This window comes from Podarcis vaucheri, assembly GCF_965113315.1.
Source record: "Podarcis vaucheri genome assembly, chromosome: 14".
NCBI classification, from domain to species: Eukaryota; Metazoa; Chordata; class Lepidosauria; order Squamata; family Lacertidae; genus Podarcis; species Podarcis vaucheri.
Window position 1 is genome coordinate 934,427 of NC_138752.1, and position 21,705 is coordinate 956,131.

Below are 21,705 nucleotides of genomic sequence, written 5' to 3' on the forward strand. Positions count from 1 at the left end.
ACAGATTATTTTATTATATTAAATTGGCCACATTGACAGAGGCAATTAGGGGTCAAACCAAACAAAAATTCCAAAAAGAATGGGTAAAACAAAGAGAATATTTTTAATAGCAGTGCCCTCAAATTAATACTTGGACTTATTTTGATTGATTTCTGCAAAATAATTTATGGTACTTAAGTTAAAAACAAAGAAAAAGGAGTAATAATGAACTAAAAAGGAGATAGTTTACCAAAAACGTTAAAAGAACCATGTTGAGGCTTAAATCAAATGGAAGAAAAGAAGAACTGAAATATTTCATAGAATCATAGAATCATAGAGTTGGAAGAGACCACAAGGGCCATCGAGTCCAACCCCCTGCCAAGCAGGAAACACCATCAGAGCACTCCTGACATATGGTTGTCAAGCCTCTGCTTAAAGACCTCCAAAGTAGGAGATGCCACCACACTCCTTGGCAGCAAATTCCACTGTCGAACAGCTCTTACTGTCATATTGTGTGTGTGTGTGTGTGTATGACTATTTGTTTTGTATAAGTTTTCATATGTTTACTTTTTTGTTTTGTTTTATGTCTTGTTGTTTGTTTCTCTCTTGTATTATTATTTTTATGTTCAGTTTGACAAGTGTGTGTATACGTGTTGTAAATAAACTGAATAAAATTTAAAAGATGATAGATAGATAGATGACAGATAGATGATAGATAGATAGATAGATAGATAGATAGATAGATAGATAGATAGATAGATAGATAGATGATAGATATAGATGCTATATAATGACAACAAAACACTGTCCAAAATGTATAAAATTTTATTAGAATGGTCAGTGAAGTATGAGGAGGTAAAATCAGCCATGGTAAAGTGGGAAAGAGATCTAGGTCATAATATACAACTCTCAAAATTGGAAAAATTGTGGAGGGAAGATCTTAAATTCACAGCATGGAATAAAATTGGTCAGCTCAGATTGAAAGCAACAGACCATAGCAAGACATCAAAGTCAGTGTTAATTAGGATTGCAAAAATAAATAAATAAATAAAATTTCAAGATTTTGAAAGAAAAAAAAAGCTGATCAACTTTTCTGTCTGAATTTTCACTTTTTGAAATATGGCAACCCTGTGTTAATGAAAAGTTCAGAAAGTGTCAGCCTGGCAGGCAGACTTATGAAGGCAGGATGCTACCATACAAAAGCTGCACGGTGGATTTAGTATAATGGTTTTAACTATGGAATTGATCGCTTTAGGGCTATTGCATTTCTTCCTTAATTTATTGTTCTATGACATTTTCCTTACTATCTCTGCTTTGGAATGGTGGTTTGTTCTAATACAGTAGTTGCATTGTTTACTGATTTTGTTTTGTTTTGTCTTTTACCCTTGTTTTATTGGATTTTTTTTATTTTTGTATATATATATTAAATAAAATATTATGTTTTGTTTGTATGTCACCCCGAAAGCTATTGTTACTGGGCAGGATATAAAGAATTTTCTTTCCTATCTAAGTTGGTGGGAAATTTCAAATCTTTCCTTCTTTTTCTTTCTCCTGACAAGTAAGCGATTGGATTATGTCAACCATGCTAGGAGGCTGGCAGAGGATGATTGGACAGGCACCGAGGAGAAGGAGGAGGAGGGGGCAGGTGCAGACAGTGCAGACATGGAGATGGAAGTCGGGACGAAGCTACCAAAACGCTACGCCAACCAGGTGAGGGGGACTGGTAGCAGAGAGGAAAACTGAGCAAGGGGGAAACTGGGCTCCAAATAGAAGCCAGACCTTGTTGCTTTTGTGTATATGAATTATCATTCTGATTATTTCCCTCCTGGGACATAATTTTCCCCAGAGCCTTGTTTGTTAGCAAAATGTGAATTCAAGTTTCTGGCTCTTTAGAGTGGAGGCAGGAGGCAGGAGGCTGTAGACTTGTGGTTCTGAGAGCAGAACCTAATGGTTGATCTACCTGAGGAAGCGGGTCAGAATTAAAAAGATGAGGTACAAATACTTCCCCCAATCTAATCTGACAAACTGGGAACTTAATAAAAAATTATCTCTGTTCAAACAATTATAAATTAATTTCCCCCTAAAAGGCTGAGTTATATATATTGAGAGAGAGAGGAGCTAAGCCAAAAGTGTCTCTGAAAAGCGCTTTTCTTATCCCTAATTTGCTTCCTGTGTTTCTTATTTATAAATTCCTTGATAATCTTTGGAGAGTGATTTGTCTTGACTTTTCTGGCGTATTTGCAACTGTAGGAGACTTTTTACAATCCCAATCAAACCAATTAGTTTGGTGTTGGAATGAACTAAATTTGTACCTCCCTTGGACAATGCATGGTTTCAGTTCCTCTATTATTTGCTGATACGGTCCTAATTAATATGTTAGGTGCATTCATATAGTCACCATAGACTTTCACACTATATTTTAAATCCAGGTTGTGAACAATTTTTCCTTTCTTTAGGGAAGGAAATATTTTCATGTCATTTGCCATTGGTTTTTAATGCTATTCTATATTGTGTTGTAAGCTCTCCAGGAAATGTTTATTGATGAATGTCTATAAATCCAACACCATTTAATGTGTTTGTGACCAAGCAGAGGTGGAATATACTGTTAATATACTGTTATATTGCTCCTTGTATATAACTAACGTAGGGTTTTACCGTATTTTTCGCCCTATAAGACACACTTTTTCCCCTCCAAAAATGAAGGGGAAATGTGGGTGCGTCTTATGGGGCGAATGCAGGCTTTCGCTGAAGCCTGGAGAGCGAGGGGGGTCGGTGCGCACCGACCCCTCCCGCTCTCCAGGCTTCAGGAAGCTCTCCGCTATCTGTGGGAGACCCAGCTCTCCCAGGGCTAGCGGACTGCTTGCCGGCACCCAGAAGCTTGGGGCGCGCTGACCTCAGCACGCCCCAAGCTTCTGGATTAGCGCAGCGGTCCGCTAGCCCTGGGAGAGCTCCGCGGCTCTCCCAGGGCTAGCGGACTGCTTGCCGGCACCCAGAAGCTTGGGGCGCGCTGACCTCAGCACGCCCCAAGCTTCTGTATTAGCGCAGCGGTCCGCTAGCCCTGGGAGAGGCGCCTGGCTCTCCCAGGGCTAGCGGACTGCTTACCGGCACCCAGAAGCTTGGGGCGCGCTGAGCTCCGCACACCCCAAGCTTTGGGATTAGCACAGCACACCTGGGGGGGAAATAAAAAAAATTTTCCTTTATTTCCCCCCCAAAAAACTAGGTGCGTCTTATGGGGCGAAAAATACGGTAAATAGGATTTTTGGACAGTTTTCTTTTTGAATTGCTGGAAAGAAATTTGCCAAGTATTGATTGTTAGGGATAAATTGTGCTCTGTTTGCTCTAGATACCCTGAAAATCAGACAAAAAATTCTAGTATATTGGGGGTCACATGTGCTAGACCAGTGTTTCCCAAACGTTTTTGGGCAACAGCACACCTGTTTACCGGAAAAAAATCTCGCGGCACACCACCATTAAAGCCCCGCCCCGTGACGTCAGCGCGCAGCGTCACGCCGGGAGGGACGCACAAAAGTGAACGTTTTTTCCCTTCCCCTTGCCGGGGTGGGAGGAGGCAGCAGAGCGAGGGACTGAGGGACGGCGGCAGCTGAGGCGGCGGCGGCTGTTGTGGTGGTGGCGGCGATAGCGGGCGGAGGAGGAGCCGTCGCCGGGAGTTGCTGCTGCTGCTGTTGCTGCTGCTGCCCGGACATGCCGGCCTCCTCCTCCTCCGCTGTCTCGCGCTCCTCCCTTTTGCGCGCGCTGCCCCGCCGCTCGGCACCACACCACCGCGGAGCCGCCCCCGGCTCGACGCGGATCCTCGCCGCCGCCGCCTCTCGCCGCCCGACTCGCCCGCCTCCCTCCCACGGCACACCAGCCGATGTCTCACGGCACAGTAGTGTGCCGCGGAACACCGGTTGGGAAACACTGTGCTAGACTATAACTTTCTCAATCTGGTATTTTGTAGTGATCAAGCTTTTTTTAGCAAATAAGTTTGTCTGACTGATTATAAATCTAAGAAATAATAACCACCATTAAGAGAGTGGGTTGTTGTTGTTTTTTGTATAGTTGGTACAATGTTAATAGATTTTGGGTTATATCGAATCCTAATAATACTTGGAGGAAATCCATTGAAATTAATGGACATGACTAATGTCAGTGGATCTCCTCTGAGTAGAACTTGGTTGACTACAACCTTATTTGATTTTTCTCCTTTGTGGCTTTGAGTACAAGCAATGGAATTATGGTCATCTGGGAGCATTATAGAAAGAGCAAGTGGAACCGCAGAGGGCCACAGATTCAGGCTATGTACACACCATACATTTAAAACCCTGGGAACTGTAGTTTGCCTCTCACAGAACTCCTAGGACCTTTAGCAAACTACATTTCCCATTGTTCTTTTTGGAGTTAAGGGGGATGATCTTTAAATGTATCATGTTTATACAGCTTGAAAGTTGTAACTGAAACTGAGATCCAGTTGAGATTTCTGCATTGCAAGGGTTGGACTAGATGACCCCGAGGACCCTTTCAACTCTACAGTTCTATGCTTAATTAAAGAGTTTACTCATGTACAATGGTCAACCTAGGAAAAGTGGGAAAATAAACATAAAGAATAAACTACTTGAGGGAATGACCCTTATGTGATATTAATGTGACTATTTCTCATTTATTGATTTTATTTCATTTATGAGTCTCCTAATAAAAAATAGTCTCCAGATGACTTACAAAAATGCAGGGTTGTTTGCTTTTTTAAAACTAAAATGAAAATCAAACCCTGCATTTTAAATTATCCTAATCACTACTGTGAGTTCTGAAGTAATTTAGCAAGAAAGAACCACAAAAAGGGAATGATATAATACTCAGTGTAATAAATAGGAAAGGAATTTTTAAAAAGTCATATGAAAATGATAGCAAAAGCCCACAAACCACGAGGACAAAGCTAGTCTCCCCCTACGGATGGTTCCATCCTCAAATCCCTCTAGCCCTGCGACATGAAGAGTTCCTGGAATGCTGAAGTTTCATGGCAACTTTGAAGCAACAAAGCATTTTAAATTTGAAGAATCCTTCGTAGTTGCCAGTGCAGGACTTACTCAGTGAGCCCTTGGGGTGAAGGCGAAAGGGAAGCCTTGCTTGGCTTTACTGGGAGGGCTGTTGAGGGCCTTCGACTCACTGTGTTTGCTTAGTTTTCTAGGGACAAGTGCAGCCAGGGTTCTTTAAGTTCCCCCTGGTTTGGGAAGCGCGTTCTCTTTCAATGCTGTCCATAAGCAGGTGCCCTCTCGCTATGGCTTTCTCTGCAAAAGGAGGCCTTTCTTATCAGCCTTTGCTGAGCGATAAGCTTTCTCTTTCTCCCTTCTTGCCAGCCAGCCAAGGAAGGGGCTTAGAGCAGCCTTCCTCAAACTCAGCCCACCAGAGACTACAATTCCCATCATCCCAGACCACTGGTTCTGCTACCTGGGGATCATGGGAGTTGTAGGCCAATAACATCTGGAGGGCTTAGAGCTACAGCAGTAGGCTGGAATTGTCATTTTAGGGGGAGAAACTTAATTTTTGTACATTTCTTCAGTGAGGGATCTTAAAAATATGTTTTTGGGTGTGAGTTCACACTTGCAATTATTTTTGTGATTGGAAAACATTTAGCTTAAGTAAGTCTACTTTTGATTAAGAAGCATATAGACAGCTTTCAGAAAATGAAAGACTTTTACCTTCTGAAAAGTGATTAATAATAACAACAATAATAATGAATAATAAAACTTCAAGCACTTGGCAATCATTTTTTTGTTTTCTATGCAATTTTACACATATTTTACTTACCAAGCAGTCACTCTTATCAATCAATCAATCAATCAATCAATCTTATCAATCAGTTTTACCAAAGTATCTTTAGAATTCCTGAGCCACATTGCAACTTTTTAGCACCCCTCATTCTTGGAATTTGAAACTTCAACACTCTTGACCACAACAGCTTCCTCCATCTCAAACCCCAAGGGGTGCCTAGAGCTCTGCGGTTTGCTTCATTGTGGCAGCTCTGGAGTTTGCTGCATCTAGTGGCTCTTTGGGCCAGGATTAATAAAAATAAAGAGGAACAGAGAAGGTATCCTCAGATCATCAATCCAGTGCTGGCTCAGTACTGACTGGGTTGCCAGGCTCTTGGGCGGAAGTCCTTTCCAGGGGAGAATGAACCTGAGGCCGCCTGCGTGCTAGGCAAGCGCTCTGCCGCTGGGTTATGGCCATCTCATAGCCTGGCTTTAACCAGTAAGGTTTCTGGTTGCATTTCTCCTTCTGCGCCACGCTTTCCCAGCCTGGTGCCTCCACTTTTTTCCAGCTGCATCTCCCATCATCCCTGACCATTGGCCATGCTGCTTGGGGCTGATGGGAGTGGTAGTCCTACAGCGTCTGGCAGGCACCAGGCCAGGGAAGGCTGTGACATTTGCCGTTTCCCCCAGTGCTACAAGTGAACAATTTTCTTTACTGCCTTTGTAGCTGATGCTGTCTGAATGGCTGATTGACGTGCCCCCAGATTTGGTGCAGGAGTGGCTGCTGGTGGTGTGCCCTGTGGGGAAGAGGGCTCTTATTGTGGCATCTCAGGTAAGAGACCGTGGCTTCTACCACAAGCCAAACCAAGGAAGAGTTTTTATCTTGCTGCTTTGTAAATTGTCTTCCTGCCGCATTCTAATAGCTTGGCAAGCTGGGGTTGAGGAACCTTTGAAATCTGGCAACTCTCGCGTCCGTGTCCAAAGGCTTATTGCATGTGAAACTCCTCCAAGACTACGAAATGGATCTGTTCCATCTCTCCCTATCTGAACAAGCTGCATTTTAACAGGGCTTAACAGAGCATTTTTTTTTTTAATTTTTAAAAAACACACTCCATTTTAAAAAGTATTTTGATGATTTCTAAGAACTTGTTTTCCCTGCTGCTTCTTATCTACTGTTTTGTTGATAGGTTTGTTTAATTGTGCATTGTGTTTGTGGCCTTTAACATTTTTGTGATCCCAGCCTTGTTTTTAACAACTTGCATGATCACTGTAGGTGACAAAGAATTCCATATAGGTGAGTCAGCAAGCCAATGTCTCCATCCTTCCTCCAGCATCCACTTGGCATCTGTTGGCATGGCTTGCCAGGAATGGCCTGGCAGGCCAGAGTTGGCCCATGGGCTAGAGGTCCCCACTCCTGCTGTTAAAAAAAACACATAATTTTCTCTTAATATGTTTCTTTTTTAAAAAAAGAAATGAGAGCAGCCATCACTGCAATGAGTTTCAACAGTAATACAGTTCCAAGGTACAGTCTCAAGTAATGGTCTTCAACTGGTGGGGAAGGACCCACTAGTGGGTTACAGCCTGATCCAAAGTGGGTCGCAATAGGAGTACTACCACCATGCAAATATATGGTAAAAAGATTAAGAAATGGGTCCCCAAATGCACATTTGGGTTGAAAGTGGGTCCTGAGTGTGAAAAGGTTGAAGCTAGCTGGTCTAAAGGCACATGAGGCTAAAGCTAAGCAGTTCTGGGTCTGAACAGGCGGTTGTCTGAAAACCTGAAGGAGCGTCTCCACGCCCATCGTTCAGCCTGGACACTGAGATCCAGCACCGAGGGCCTTCTGGCAGTTCCCTCACTGCGCGAGAAGCGAAGCTACAGGGAACCAGGCAGAGGGCCTTCTTGGGAGTCATGCCTGCCCTGTGGAATGCCCTCCCACCAGATGTCAAGGAGATAAACAACTATCTGGCTTATAGAAGATATGTGAAGGCAGCCCTGTATAGGGAAGCCTTTTGATGTGTAATGTTTTGTTATGTTTTTATATATGTTAGAAGCAACCCATAGTGCCTGCAGCAACCCAGTCAGATGGGTGGGGTACAATTATTCTTGTTGTTGTTACTATTATTATTACTACTACTACCACATGCAATACTGGAAGAAAAAGAAGGATATGAACATAATAAAATATATGTGGGGTTTGGGGGCCTCCCCCCCCACTCTACTTGGAGTATACAATTTAGGAAGTCCTTTTACAGTGGGGGGGGGATCACTCTTGTTTGTTCTTGATCCCTTCCTCCTCCTCCTCCTCCTTCCAGGGCTCCACTGCAGCTTACACCAAAAGCGGTTTCTGTGTCAACCGATTCCCTTCTCTCTTGCCAGGTGGGAGTCGCCGTACTTCAGCAACAGGGAAAGGTAACTTCTTGATTCCCCTCCCTTTTTGCAATCTCCCAATGGGCAAAGATCTGCTTGAAAGAGACACTCCAGGTCCTTACTCAAAACCAACTTTCGTGTACCATTCATTACCCCCATTCCATGGGTTTTTTCTTTCCTTTCTGCCATTGCTTGAGCGATAGGTCATTATCTATAACAGGTATTGTTTGGAACAAGAACATCACTCTGGGCAATATATTAATCTTTATCGCAGAAATTCTACCCAACAAGGACACTTATAATTTATTCCATCTTAACATCTCTTTTTAAATTTCCACCCACGTCTTAACATAATTATTTTGAAACAACATACAATTCAAATTTCTCATGGTTAATACCTAAGTACTTTACTTTTTTGTCAATTTGAAATTCAGTTTTCTCTGTCAAAGTCTTGTTCTTCTGTAGTCATATTCTTTATTAAAATTTTCATTTTCTAATGATTAACCTTAAAACTTGCTAGCATGCCAAATTCCTTTAATTTATTCATAAGAGTTTCCACTCCCTGTAATGGGTTTTCCAGAACTATCATCAGATCATCTGCAAAACTCCTAATGTAGTTTCCCTTTTTAATCTTTATCCCCTTAATTCTCTCATCTTGTCTAATATCTCTAAGCAAGACTTCCAAAACCAAAATGAAAAGCAATGGTGACAGTTGGCACCCTTGCCTTGTTCCCTTCTGTATCTCACAAGGTTTTGTTAATTCTCCTTTAACAATTATGTGAGCTGTCTTCTGCTTAATAAATCAATTTCACCCATTTAATGAAATCTCCAAAGTTCATGTCTTGCAAAGCTCTAAACAGAAATTCCCAGTTCACAATGTCAAAAGCTTTTTCTGTATCCCAAAAATCTTTTTAGCTATCTGGTATATGAGTATATTATTCATTGTCCTTGTTGTAAGGGTTGTAGAAGTTCTTCAAAAAATTGATAGTTAGCAGCTGGCCGCTGTACCTTTTCTTTCTTGGATTTTTTAATAGCATCACATAACACCTGAATTGTTAAAGGGCCATTAATTTTTATTTATCTATTTTTGGGAGAGTCTGAGATTTTTGCTGGATGTTGTTTTTGCAAGTAATCATCTATCCGACCCTGCCCCCCCCCCAAGATTGTTTGAGCTTTATACAGCTTAGAGTAAATTTGATCAAAGTTTCTTCATATTTGTATTGTTCATTGTTATAACATTGTTTTCTTGCAACTTCAGGATGACTTTCCTTAGTTTGGCTGAATTAACTAAAGCAAATAGTTTTAACTGGATTTTAAATGTGCAATTATTCGTTCCTATTTTGAATTTTGCCTGTTGTCTTTGTCCATGGAGTTTTCTTGGCAGGGATACTGGAGTGGCTTGCCGGTTCCTCCGCCAGGTGGATCACATTTGGTCAAAACTCTCCACTATGACCTGTTCATCTTGGGTGCCCTGCTCGGCATAGTTCATGGCTTCTCTGAGTTATTCAAGCCCCTTCGCCACGGCAACTTCGCCACAGAAGTGCCTGGTGTGCTCTGGTCCATGGGGTCACGAAGAGTCGGACACGACTAAACAACAACAAAATTTTGAATTTATTGTGTAATGCTCTTCTTTAGTGGTTGTGCAAACAACTATTCTAAATAATGCCTGTTATAGGGTAGGGAGCGCTGGGGATAAGTGTATGGAAGCAAGGGACAGTGGCCCAAAGAAGTTTGGGAACCACTGGCCAAGATTAATCTCTTGCCTCTTGTTGTGTGAAGAATACACAATCCTGGACTGCATCTACAGCGAGGCCCAGCAGATGTACTACATCCTCGATGTGATGTGTTGGCGGGGACACCCTGTGTACGACTGCCAGGTACCTTTTTGCCTCTGGTCCTGCCACTGGCTTGCATCCCTGGCAGCTGTTTCCTCCTCTCTGTTCCCTTTCTGAGACACTTCCTGGATTCTGCTAAAACTCACCTGTAATGGTGTTTTTGGAGATGTTGCCCCATAGTTAAATTTTAATTTTTTTTATTTAATGGGGGGCATATGAGAGGTAAAACAATTCTGGGAGCAAAGTAGACCCAAGCCATTATGGGACTTAGATACTAATAGTGACACCTTGAACATGGCCCAGTAACAAATTGGCAGCCAGTGCAGATCTCTGAGCAGAGGTGTTAATACGCTGACAGGGCCTCGCTCCTGTCAGCAACCATGCTGCAGCATTCTGCACTGGCTTCAGCTGACTGCGGTTTTTGGCATGGCGACCAAGACTAGCCCTAAATAGTGGATCCCTGTTTGTCTTGGCCACCTCTCCATATACTTTCTTTTAATCTATAACCAACATAAGAGCTTAGCAAGATAAGGGATTCTGTTGAAGTCATGATAGTTTGCTTCACAATCCAGAGCAGAAGCAGTTGCTCTGCTTCTACAAAGCTTCTGTGTTGCCTCCTTTTGGGGTTGTTCCGTGCGGAGCTCATAGAAATTCAGATGGATTTCCCATATTCAGGGCAGAGCTCTTGAGGCTGCTGCTTATCATTTAGTCCCCTAACATGACCCTCCTGGCCATCATGGTGTAGTGGTTAAGAGCGGTGGACTCGTAATCTGGGGAACCGGCTTTGCTTCCCCGCTCCTCCACATGCAGCTGCTGGCTGACCTTGGGCCAGTCACACTTCTCTGAAGTCTCACCTCACAGAGTGTTTGTTGTGGGGGAGATTGTTAGCTGCTTTGAGACTCCTTAAGGGGAGTGAAAGGTGGGATATCAAGTCAAAACTCCTCCTCCTCTCTTTTTTCCCCCCAGACAGACTTCAGGTTCTATTGGCTGCATTCAAAAATGCAGGAAGAGGATGGCCTGGGAAAGAAAAGCCGTCTTAATCCAGTAAGTCCTTTTTGCCCAGAAGTGTGGATGTTCTAGACAAGTGAGACCTGCAAGGAAATAATCTGCTGTGAAGTCTTCCTGTTCAGGGCCCCCTTACAGGATACTCCATTCCATTTACCCTCCCCATCCCTGGTGTTCTGCCCTGTTCCCTCCTCCCCTGCCACCAGCCAGCATGCTCAGCCTTCAATCTGCTTTTTTTTTTTTTTGCAGTGCAAGGTGTTCTTTCCTAAATATTTTTTGTGTGGGTGCTTCTGCATACCTTTGGGTTTACCCGCAAACTCGCTGATGCCTTCTCCTTGTGCTTGGGTGCTGTTGGTTTTGGATGCGCAAGGGCTGGCAGGCAGATAGAGAATAGAGTTTGCTGTGGCAATATATCGGAGGGGAAACTTTCTCAGGTCAAGGGCCACATTCCCTTCTGGGCAGCTTTCTGAGGGCCACATGCTGCTGGTGGGCAGGGCCAGAGGCAACAGTGTGCAGAGAACAAAGCTATAGACTTCGCTTTTGCACCATGTGCTAGCTTCTAGACAGGATCATCCACCCTTCTTTGTCATCCGCGACCCTTCCCCTCTGCGGGGAGGTGGGACCGATTCGGATGGTCCGCCCCCGCCACTTAATGGATCCAAATGGTTTCCAGAGAGTGGCAGGGGGTGCTTTATCCCATGTTGATGGCCTTTCAGCTGATTCCCTGGTGGCCCGCTAGAATGCGGAGTTAACCGGGGCTATTGACTGTCTGCCTCCAAAGCGCCCTCTCTGATTGCATGGAGCCCAGACAGCCCTGTGGTTTTCCACAGATTTGAGGGAAATGAAACAATCGCTGTGATGGCAAGAGTGCTGGTGGCGGATAACTCATTCTGAAGCTGACCGGACACGGGTTAGAGCTCAATGTCGAGCCTACCAAGTGGCGGTAGCGACGGCGAAGAAGACTCTTCACCGCCTCTATTGCATCTGCAAAAAACAGCAGCAGGAGACTCTTTCAGGTGGTTCACAATTTAGCGGAACAACCTCCTACATTGGGGCCCAGTACGGGCCACAAGATTTCCTGCAATGATTTTGCAAAGTTTTTTGCAGATAAAGTCGCTCAGATTCGGGAAGAAGTAGACTCCACCGTGGGAGCAGGGCCGGGGCGGGAGAGTGCTAGAGTCCTGTCTAGTCAAGTTGTGTGGGATCAATTCCAATCTGTTACCCCCGAGGATGTGGACAGGCTGCTTGGACGAGTCAAACCAACCACCTGTCTCCTTGATCCTTGCCCATCCTGGCTTATAAAAGCTAGCCGGGAAGGGCTGGGCAACGGGCTTCGTGGGGTGGTGAATGCTTCTCTCTGTGAGGGAGCCTTCCCAGATCTGCTGAAAGAGGTGGTTATTAAACCCCTTCTTAAAAAAACATCTTTAGATGCGGCCAATATAGCCAACTATCGCCCAGTCTCAAATCTTCCATTCTTGGGCAAGGTGATTGAGCGAGTGGGTGCTGAACAACTCCAGGCATGCCTGGAAGAAGTGGACCATTTGGATCCCTTTCAGTTGGGAATCAGGCCTCATCATGGGATTGAAACTGCCTTGGTCGCACTGGTTGATGATCTCCAGAGGCAGGCTAGGGACAAAAGTGAGAGCTGTTTCCTAGTTCTGCTGGATCTCTCAGCGGCATTTGATACCATCGACCATAGCATCCTTCTGGATCGTCTAGAGGGGCTGGGAGCTGGGGGCACTGTTATACAGTGGTTCCGCTCCTTCCTCCTAGGCCGTGTTCAGAAAGTGGTGGTAGGGGATGAGTGTTCAGACCCCTGGGCTCTCACTTGTGGGGTGCCTCAGGGTTCTGTCCTCTCCCCCCATGCTTTTCAACATCTACATGCAGCCACTGGGAGAGATCATCAGGGGGTTTGGGCTGGGTGTTCATCAGTATGCAGATGATACCCAGCTCTACCTCTCTTTCAAATCAGAACCAGTGACGGCGGTGAAGGTCCTGTGTGAGTGTCTGGAGGCAGTTGGAGGATGGATGGCAGCTAACAGATTGAGGTTGAATCCTGACAAGACAGAAGTACTGTTTTGGGGGGACAGGAGGCGGGCGGGTGTGGAGGACTCCCTGGTCTTGAATGGGGTAACTGTGCCCCTGAAGGACCAGGTGCACAGCTTCGGAGTTGTTTTGGACTCACAGCTGGAGGTTTTGGACTCACAGATGGAGGCGCAGGTCAATTCAGTGTACAGGGCAGCTGTTTACCTGCTCCATCTGGCCACAGACTGCCTCGCCAGAGGGGTGCATGCTCTGGTTATCTCCCGCTTGGACTACTGCAATGCGCTCTATGTGGGGCTACCTTTGAAAGTGACCCGGAAACTACAACTAATCCAGAATGTGGCAGCTAGACAGGTGACTGGGAGTGGCCGTCGAGACCATATAACACTGGTCTTGAAAGACCTACATTGGCTCCCAGTACGTTTCCGAGCACAATTCAAAGTGTTGGTGCTGCCCTTTAAAGCCCTAAACGGAAGCCGCCCAGAGTGGCTGGGGAAGCCCAGCCAGATGGGCGGGGTATAAATAATCTATTATTATTATTATTATTATTATTATTATTATTATTATTATTATTATTATCCAGACAAGCAAGAGGCGGGATCAGAGTTCAAGGACACATTGCAGCCAGGAAAAAACACTCTGGGTACAAAGCAGAAACAGTGAGGGGAATGGCCTGGGGGGACTCCCGGGGGCCAGGCAGGAGGTCTAAATGTTTATTACTAGTAGTAGTAGTATTTCCAGTTGCTAAGCAGCTGCCAGCCAGCAATGCAGCAGCCTAGTTGCAAGGTATACAATTTTGTTCTCTTCTCATTGCAAAGAAGAAATTAAACATCTATAAAGCAGCTCCTCTGGCTACAGGTCTGGGAAGGATTTGGCCCCCTGCCTGAGGTTCCCCACCCCAGGGTACATGATGCAGATCAGTTCAGTAAAGAATTGCTTATCCTGGACTTGCCAATCTTGGACACAGTAACATCTCCCAATGGTGAAATATCACCTTCCGGGCATAAGGCAAACCTTCCGGAAGATTAAATTGTGTGTGTCTCCTTCCTTACTATTTGGGTATTAGCTGACTTCATCCCTGCTTTTATTCTCCCTGTTACAAAGGCAGATGTAAACAGAAACCACCTACCTTCTTTTGGTGTGGGGGGCGTTCTCCTGGTGCCTATACTGTGGGCAGGAGAAGCTGGCAGGGGCAGAATCTGTCTGCCTTCTGTACAGAGAAACTTTAGCAAATAGCACATCTCTCCAGGTTTCAGTTTGTAGAAGGCTTTGATGAAGAAAACGAACACTGCTTGATTTGACCCACAGTGTGCTAAAGAGCCCCTTAGAACATTAGTCTCAGGTGGATGACACTTATGTTTGAAGGACTAACTCATGGGTAGGCAAACTAAGGCCCAGGGGCCGGGTGCAGCCCAATTGCCTTCTCAATCCGGCCTGCAGATGGTCCGGGAATCAGCATGTTTTTACGTGAGTAGAATGTGTCCTTTTATTGAAAATGCATCTCTGGGTTATTTGTGGGGCATAGGAATTCGTTCATTCCCCCCCCTCCAAAATATAGTCCAGCCCCCCATAAGATCTGAGGGACAGTGGACTGGCCTTCTGAAAAAGTTTGCTGACCCCTGGACTAATTGCTGCAACAAAATGCTGGAGCATAGGGTGCTCCTCTTCAGGATTCCTGCCAGCTATGCTCTTTCTTGGACACTCCAACCCCCACTTTTCTCTGGTTTACACACACAAAGGGTTCCCCCTTGTAACCACACAGGGCTTCTGGTCTGGAAAGATTTCAGAAATGGCTCTTGGGATTTTCCTCTCCACTGCCAGCTGACAGCTTCTCTGGGAAACTTTGGAGAGCTGAACACCGTTTAAAGGCTTGTTGAAGAAAGAAATGTGGGTCCCCAACTCCATGTGTATGTTCTGTGTCTAACACCCATCTTCACCATCTATTTATTTTATAGCAGTGTATAAATTAAATTATTATTAATAATAATAGCAACAGCAACAATAATAACCATTATAATGCTGGCTGGCCTGGTGGGAGTGGGAGTCCAAGCCCATCTGGGTGGGGAACCTGTGGCCCTCCAGCCACATAGCCCATGGCTCAGCCACAGGTTATCAGAAGGCTCTCCAGTGGGCATGCCCCCTGGTTCTTCAACACAGGCTGCTCCTCTAAGATGCTTTGCTGTGGGAGCTCCAGGTCACCCACCAAAGAGGATTCCTCCAGTGAGGGGAGCATAGCCCTTTCCTTGTGGGCAGCAGCCTTCTCAGAAACAGGAATTCAGAGATACACTGCCTCTGAATCTGGAGGTTCCATTCAGCCATTGAGAGATGAATGGGAGAGTCTCAGATGTGAGCACTTGTAGTTCTGATCTTTCTTTTCTCCCCCTTTTTCTTCCCTTTCAGTTTAAATTTGTGGGACTGCAGAGTTATTCCTGCACACCGGAAAGCCTGTGCAAGGTTCTGTCCACAGATTTCCCCTTTGAGGTAAGCAGTCATCTGTTGGCACCACAGCTCTGTCTCTTTCAACCCCAAGACTTGTATTCCTGGTGGAGAAGACCCCCCAAAAGAACCTGGAGAGTAGGAGCCCCAGGGGCAACAGGTTCCAGCTAAGCAATACTACTTACTGCCCCCCCCCCAATTAATAAAGTTTTCAGGACCAATAAAAAAGTATTTCTTCATGCAGCACATAGTTAAGCAATGGAACTTGCTCCCACAGAAGGCAGTGATGGCCACCAATTTGGATGGCTTTAAGGAGGATGCAAAAGATTACCCGGGAGGGACTGCAGGCCTTGGACTGAAAAAGCCCTCAACCCCTTGCTTGATGCAGACAGCCCAGAGCTGTGATTGGGCACCCCCAAGTATGGCTTCCAGCCTGTGCTTGACCGTCCAAGCGAGGGAGAGCCAGCCTGTCCCCAAGGGGAGTCGGCTTTGATGTCCTGCTGCTGTTACGGTTTCAGAGTTTTGTCCAATGTTCTGCTGAAATTGCCTTCCTTTAACTTAAGCCCCAAAGATCTGACCCTGTCCTTTTGAGGGAGCAGAGAACATGTGTGCCACAAATATTCAGATTAGCAGGAAGGAAGAGAAAGGGCCAGTACCATGTGGATGGGGAGCAGATGGCAGCTGTCAGTCACTCGCGAACATGGCTGGGTCTGGCACAGGCATCGGCTACAGCTCAGGAGGTGGTTTTTATGCTGTTGCCCTCTAGAAGCACTCATTCTCTCCACTGGACCAAACTGTTAAGAAGCATTAGAAAGAACTTTCTGATGGTAACAGCTGTTTGGCAGTGGAACAGACTACTTCAGAAGGTGGTGAACTCTTCTTTGTTGGAGGTTTTTAAAAAGAGGTTGGGTGCTCTTCTGTTGGGGATTACTTAGCTGCTGTCATGAGAGCCTTTGGGGGGCTTAAGAGTGAGTAAAACAGTTCTCTAAGCAAATGAGTAAATAAGGCCATCAGTCGCTGCTGTCATGATGGTTCTGTGCCACGTCCAGGTTTAGAGAACAGAAGCACCAAGAGGAGCCTGCGGGATCCGGCCCATGGGGGCCTCTCTAGGCCAGTATCCTGTTCCCACAGTGGCCAGCCAGGCGTCTGTGGGGAACCTGCAAGTGGGATTCAAGCACGTGAGTCCCCTCCCCTCGTATGATCTCTCCCAAATGGCATTCACCACCCTAAGACCTCCAGGGATAGGGTGGTATATAAATAAAATAAACATCCAGAAACCTGGCTGCGTCCGACCATGGAGGCAGAACATAGCCATGGTGGCTAGGAGCCTTCGTCAGCTCTCTCCATGAATTTATCTGGTCCTCTTTTAACCAGGCAAGTTGGTGGTCATCACAGCATTTTGTGGGAGTGAGTTCCATGGTTTAACTCTGCACTGTGCACAGATGGACTTCCTTTTATCTGTCCTGAATCTTCCAGCACTCAGAGGGAGCAGGCTCTGGATACCAGTCTGTGGGGACCTCAGGTGAAGAGGGCCGTTGCCCTGACAGGCTTCCCAGAGGCATCAGGTTAGGAATTGGGAATGTGTTGGATTTGCTTACAGACTCCATGCTGTTGTTGTGCAAGAGGGCTTAACAACTTGTTTGTGCCACATGTTGGAACCAGGCGTTCCGAGTCTGCCTGTCCTCCAGCTCCCTCCCTTCAGATCACATTCTTCCTTTCTGACCGAGTCTCGGGGAATCAAACACCCTTTCCCTCCCCTCTTGCTTGCAAGGAGAGGCAAGCAGGAGGAAGCCTATTTTCCTGCTGCTGCTGCTAGTGAAAGAAAGTGAAGCAATAAGAGATGCAGCTCTGGAGAGCTTCTCTTAAGAACCAAAGCAGAGCACCTGCTGGATCCGGCCAAAGGGGTCCAGCTGGTCCAGCCTCCTGTTCTCACAGTGGCCAACCGGATGCCCCCAAGGGAACCTGCAAGCGGGATTTGAGCCCAAGAGCAGCCCCCTCCCCTCCTGTGGTCTCCCTGTTGCTCCAGCTTCAAGACGTAGCACAGACGCCGACTCACAGAGAGACTCACTGACTGGCCAATGAGCTCAAGAACCTGGACCATCAATCGTCCCCTATCTGCTTCATTCTTTTTTAAAACCATCCAGTTTGGTAGCCATCACTGCTCCTGTGGGAGTTCCATAGTTTAACTGTGTGCTGCTTCCATGTACTTCCATGTAGAATGAAGCCCTCAATGGCTCCAGCAACTGGCAGAGCTCAGATCAGAATGATCCTCCAAATCCAAGTGGAGAGTCTCCTGTTTCTGAGCAGCCCCCAGCCCCAGCTATTGAACATTGCAGATTCTGACCAGGCTGGTGTAGCAGTAGCTGGATTTGAGCAGTATTTGGCAGGTCCCCGCTTTCCAAGCTGTCCTGGGACCAAGGGAGGCGCCGGAGTTGCTGGCCAGGATCCAAGGAAACTGCTGAGGAGTCCCTTGCATGTTCTAACTGAAATGCAGCTGTGCCAGCAGAACTTGGCCAACGGAAGCCTATTTTGACCACACACACAAACGGAGACTCCGTTCTTCCTCATTTAAGTTTAGTGCAGCTAAGCCTAGCTTGGGAGCAAAGGCTCCTTTTTTGTTAATGACGATTCAGTAATATAATGATAATGATGATAATGATGATAATGATGATAATTATTATTATTATTATTATTATTATTATTATTATTATTATTATTATTTATACCCCACCCTCCCCAGCCAAGGCCGGGCTCAGAGCGGCTTACAAGCAATAATAAAAACAAGTTAAATGATTACAACTTAAAAACAACATTAAAAATACAACATTAAAATATTGAAACATTAAAATATTAAAATGTAGCTTCATCGCAGGAGGAGAAGGAAAAGAAAAAAGAAAGAGAGGGAGGGAATCAAATTGGCTCCAAGCCAAAGGCCAGGCGGAACAACTCTGTCTTACAGGCCCTGCGGAAAGAAATCAGATCCTGCAGGGCCCTGGTCTCGTGAGGCAGAGCGTTCCACCAAGTTGGGGCCAGTGCTGAAAAGGCCCTGGCTCTGGTTGAAGCCAATCTAATTTCCTTAGGGCCTGGGACCACTAGGGTGTTGCTATTTATGGATCTTGAGGTTCTGCACCCGCTGGAGTTTCTGGGACAGCTTCAAGGGCAGCCCCGCGTAGAGCGAATTACAGTAGTCAAGCCTGGAGATGACCATCGCATGGATCACTGTGGCCAGGTCAGGGCGGGAAAGGTAAGGGACCAACTGCTTGATGCGGTGAAGGTGGAAAAATGCTACACTTGGCTGTGTGGGTGACTTATAGATGTTGGATATCACAGCACTGCCCAACCTGCAAAGCATGGTTTGGTGATCTGGGATTTCCTGCAAGCTCAAGTGGGCTCTGCCCCTTCCTTTTCCTTGGAGCATGTGCACTTGTTGGCTCAGTGGAACATAGAAAGAAGCTGCTTTATCCTGATGAATAGACCATTTGTCCATTTAACATCAGGATAAAGTATTGTCTTCATGCAGACTAGCAATTTCAGACTAGCATTGTCCTAAGCTCTAGCTGGAGATTCAGACGGTTCAAGACATACAGACAGTTCTGGCCAGATAAAAGAAAGGATCACACAGAACATGGTTAAGCTATGGCACTCACTCCCACAGGAGGCAAGTTGGGTGGCTTTCAGAGAGGTTTGGGCAAATTCATGGAAGAGAAGACTATCCATGCCTCCTGGCCATAATGCCTCTGCTCTGCCTCCCCTGTCAGGCAGGAACGCTTCTGAATGCCAGTTGCTGGAAACCACGGGGGGGGGGGGACTCTTACACTCAGGTTCTGCTTGCAGATTTCCCACAGGCATCTGGTTAGTCACTGGAGACAGGATGCTGGAAACAGGTGAGCCATTGGCCTGATCCAGCAGGTGCTTTGTATGTTGTATGAATGCTGGTAATGTCTAGCTCCAGTTAGTTTAGGAATGATTATGTTCCACTGGAGAGAGCCCGTTCCGTCGCAGCCAAGCCCTACCTCCCTCCTGTGATAGGAACTGCCTGGTGTCTTCTGCATCTGAACAAACTCAGCACCATTTGCATGAGAACAAATTAGATCCCTGACTTCTTTGTTAACGAGAAATAAGCTTGGTACGTCTCTTTCGGGAATGTGTAATTAGTAAGAAATGGTGTGGGGTCATAGCTGGGAAATTCCAGGCTATAACATGTCATTCGGCCTGCTGTTTGCATTGTTTGGCAGTGTAAGAAAGAAAGTACTCATGGATGATGGTCAGATGATGATTTGTTACTAACGGCAGCCAGGCGGGCGATTGGCCATAAGTGGAAACAGAGGGACCTGCCATCACTGAGAAATTGGATGAGTGGGATCTGGGATGTGCAGTAATGTTGAAGCTTGCAGATATTTTTAAATACAGACAGTAAAACAAGCATTGTAGACTACAAGCCCCATCATCCCCTGAGCATTGGCCATCGTGGTCAGAGCTGCTAGGAGTTATAATCTCACAGCAATCTGTAGGTTGGGGAAAAGCTGTGACTTTTCCAGAGTACTGCATGTAACAAGTCAATGCATCAGTTTTGTAGAGAAATGCTCCATGTTCATGATGCACCAAAAATAGGTACAGGATAATACTCAGCCCTGTAGTTTATTAAGAGTTGTGCAGTGCATATAATTAGGATAATACAGATAATTAGGTTATTTATCCTACTTTCCCCCCTTCTCTATCATTTTGGAAACTTCTAATTTCCAAGGATGATTATTGTTCAGTGTATGATTGTGTTACTATGTGTTTGATTTTTCTCTCTGCAAAAAGAAAAAAACAATGTTAGTACAAACCTGAGAAACAGACTAAAGTAAACACAGAGAAACAAGGCTGTTTCCAGAGTAAATTAGGTCCCTGCACATGGAGGCAAAATGGAGCCTCCCTATCCAGAGGCATTGTACCACTGAAATACCTGTGGCTGAGTGAGCAACAGCAGGAAGGGACTTTCCCCCTCATGTCCAGTTTGGAGGCTTCCTGAAGGTGGACGTGATGGGCCTCTCGCCTCATATCTGGCAGAACTCTTCTCGTGTCCTCTTGCAGCGTTTACTGCCCTGTGTCGGTTGCCCTGAGCCATCCAAAATTCTGGAACCTTTTCCCAGAACACCTCAGCAGTACTACATGCCCATCCTCTTTTGCCCCCATTAATACAGTAGTATTCCCCATTTTGCAGAGGGAGGGGCTGAGGCACAGAGTGTAGCCCAGGGTCCAAAGGGAGCTGTTGCTCAGCCAGGCAAAGTCCTTGCCAGCAAGGCAAGCCGCTGGCAGAAAGGCAGTAAGGCAGGGGCTGAGGCTGTGGCTTTATAATGCTTGGCGGAACCTGATTGAAGAAGATTCCACCTAAACATTAAGAAGAACTTCCTGACAGTAAGAGCTGTTCGACAGTGGAATTTGCTGCCAAGGAGTGTGGTGGAGTCTCCTACTTTGGAGGTCTTTAAGCAGAGGCTTGACAACCATATGTCAGGAGTGCTCTGATGGTGTTTCCTGCTTGGCAGGGGGTTGGACTCGATGGCCTTGTGGTCTCTTCCAACTCTATGATTCTATGATTCTATGATTGGCCCCTGGGAATCAGCTGAGAGTGTCAGCTGACTGAGCCCCATATTGTACTGCAACCTAGGTGGTGCTGTTGAGCAACACTGCTCTGTCTGTAAGGCAGGCCTAGGGGACCCTCCAAATCGTGTTGGACTCCAACTCCCATGAGCTTCAGCCAGCATGGTCAACCGTCAGGGAGGATGGGAGCTACAGTCCAACAACAACTGAAGGGGCCATGGACACCCCTCCACACACTGCCACATCCCTACTTGCATGGTTTGTGGCAATGGAAATGTGTCTCTGGGGAGCCCCTTTTTAAAACAAAAGCACCCCCACCCACAGTTCCTTGGTTTGAGACCAGCATCATGTCTGGCTCTGAGCATGCCTCACGCATGGCCATTTTGCTGCCACAGTTCGCAGCTCAGCTGCTTCTGTCTCGTCTAGAGAGTCTGGAACCTCTGGCTGTCCAGAGAGCAAAGTGCTGATGCTACTCCTTGCCGGTCAGACCCCAGGCTTTTAGGCAAACAGTAACTTCATCCATCCTTCCTGATTCAGCTGGCGTCAGTGCCGTGAGTCAGTGGGAATGAGGCAGACGGTGCATTAAATAAACACGAGCAGCTTCACAGGATGGAATAATCTGGGCTACTGAAAAGTGGAGAGGCTATTAACAAAGGCAGTGCCTTTGAGCCTCCGGATTCTGCTGCTCTCCGGGGACTTTCCCTAAATGCCTT

At 46.1% G+C, this 21,705-nt stretch overlaps 1 protein-coding gene across 4 annotated transcripts in view; it reads left to right on the forward strand.

The window, feature by feature from the left end:
- The window catches only part of SNUPN (snurportin 1), a 39,981-nt gene that overhangs the window by 9,376 nt on the left and 8,900 nt on the right, over nucleotides 1–21,705 (forward strand). For 2 of the 4 annotated variants that reach the window (XM_082198106.1, XM_082198107.1), the window contains 6 exons: nucleotides 1,543–1,689; nucleotides 6,451–6,555; nucleotides 8,036–8,132; nucleotides 9,870–9,967; nucleotides 10,892–10,969; nucleotides 15,374–15,454. In XM_082198106.1, coding sequence (XP_082054232.1) covers nucleotides 1,543–1,689; nucleotides 6,451–6,555; nucleotides 8,036–8,132; nucleotides 9,870–9,967; nucleotides 10,892–10,969; nucleotides 15,374–15,454 — 606 coding nt within the window. Of the gene's footprint in view, nucleotides 1–1,538; nucleotides 1,690–6,450; nucleotides 6,556–8,035; nucleotides 8,133–9,869; nucleotides 9,968–10,891; nucleotides 10,970–15,373; nucleotides 15,455–16,885; nucleotides 16,975–21,705 lie in introns of all 4 variants that reach the window. The other 2 variants (XM_082198109.1, XM_082198108.1) reach the window with 2 other exon arrangements.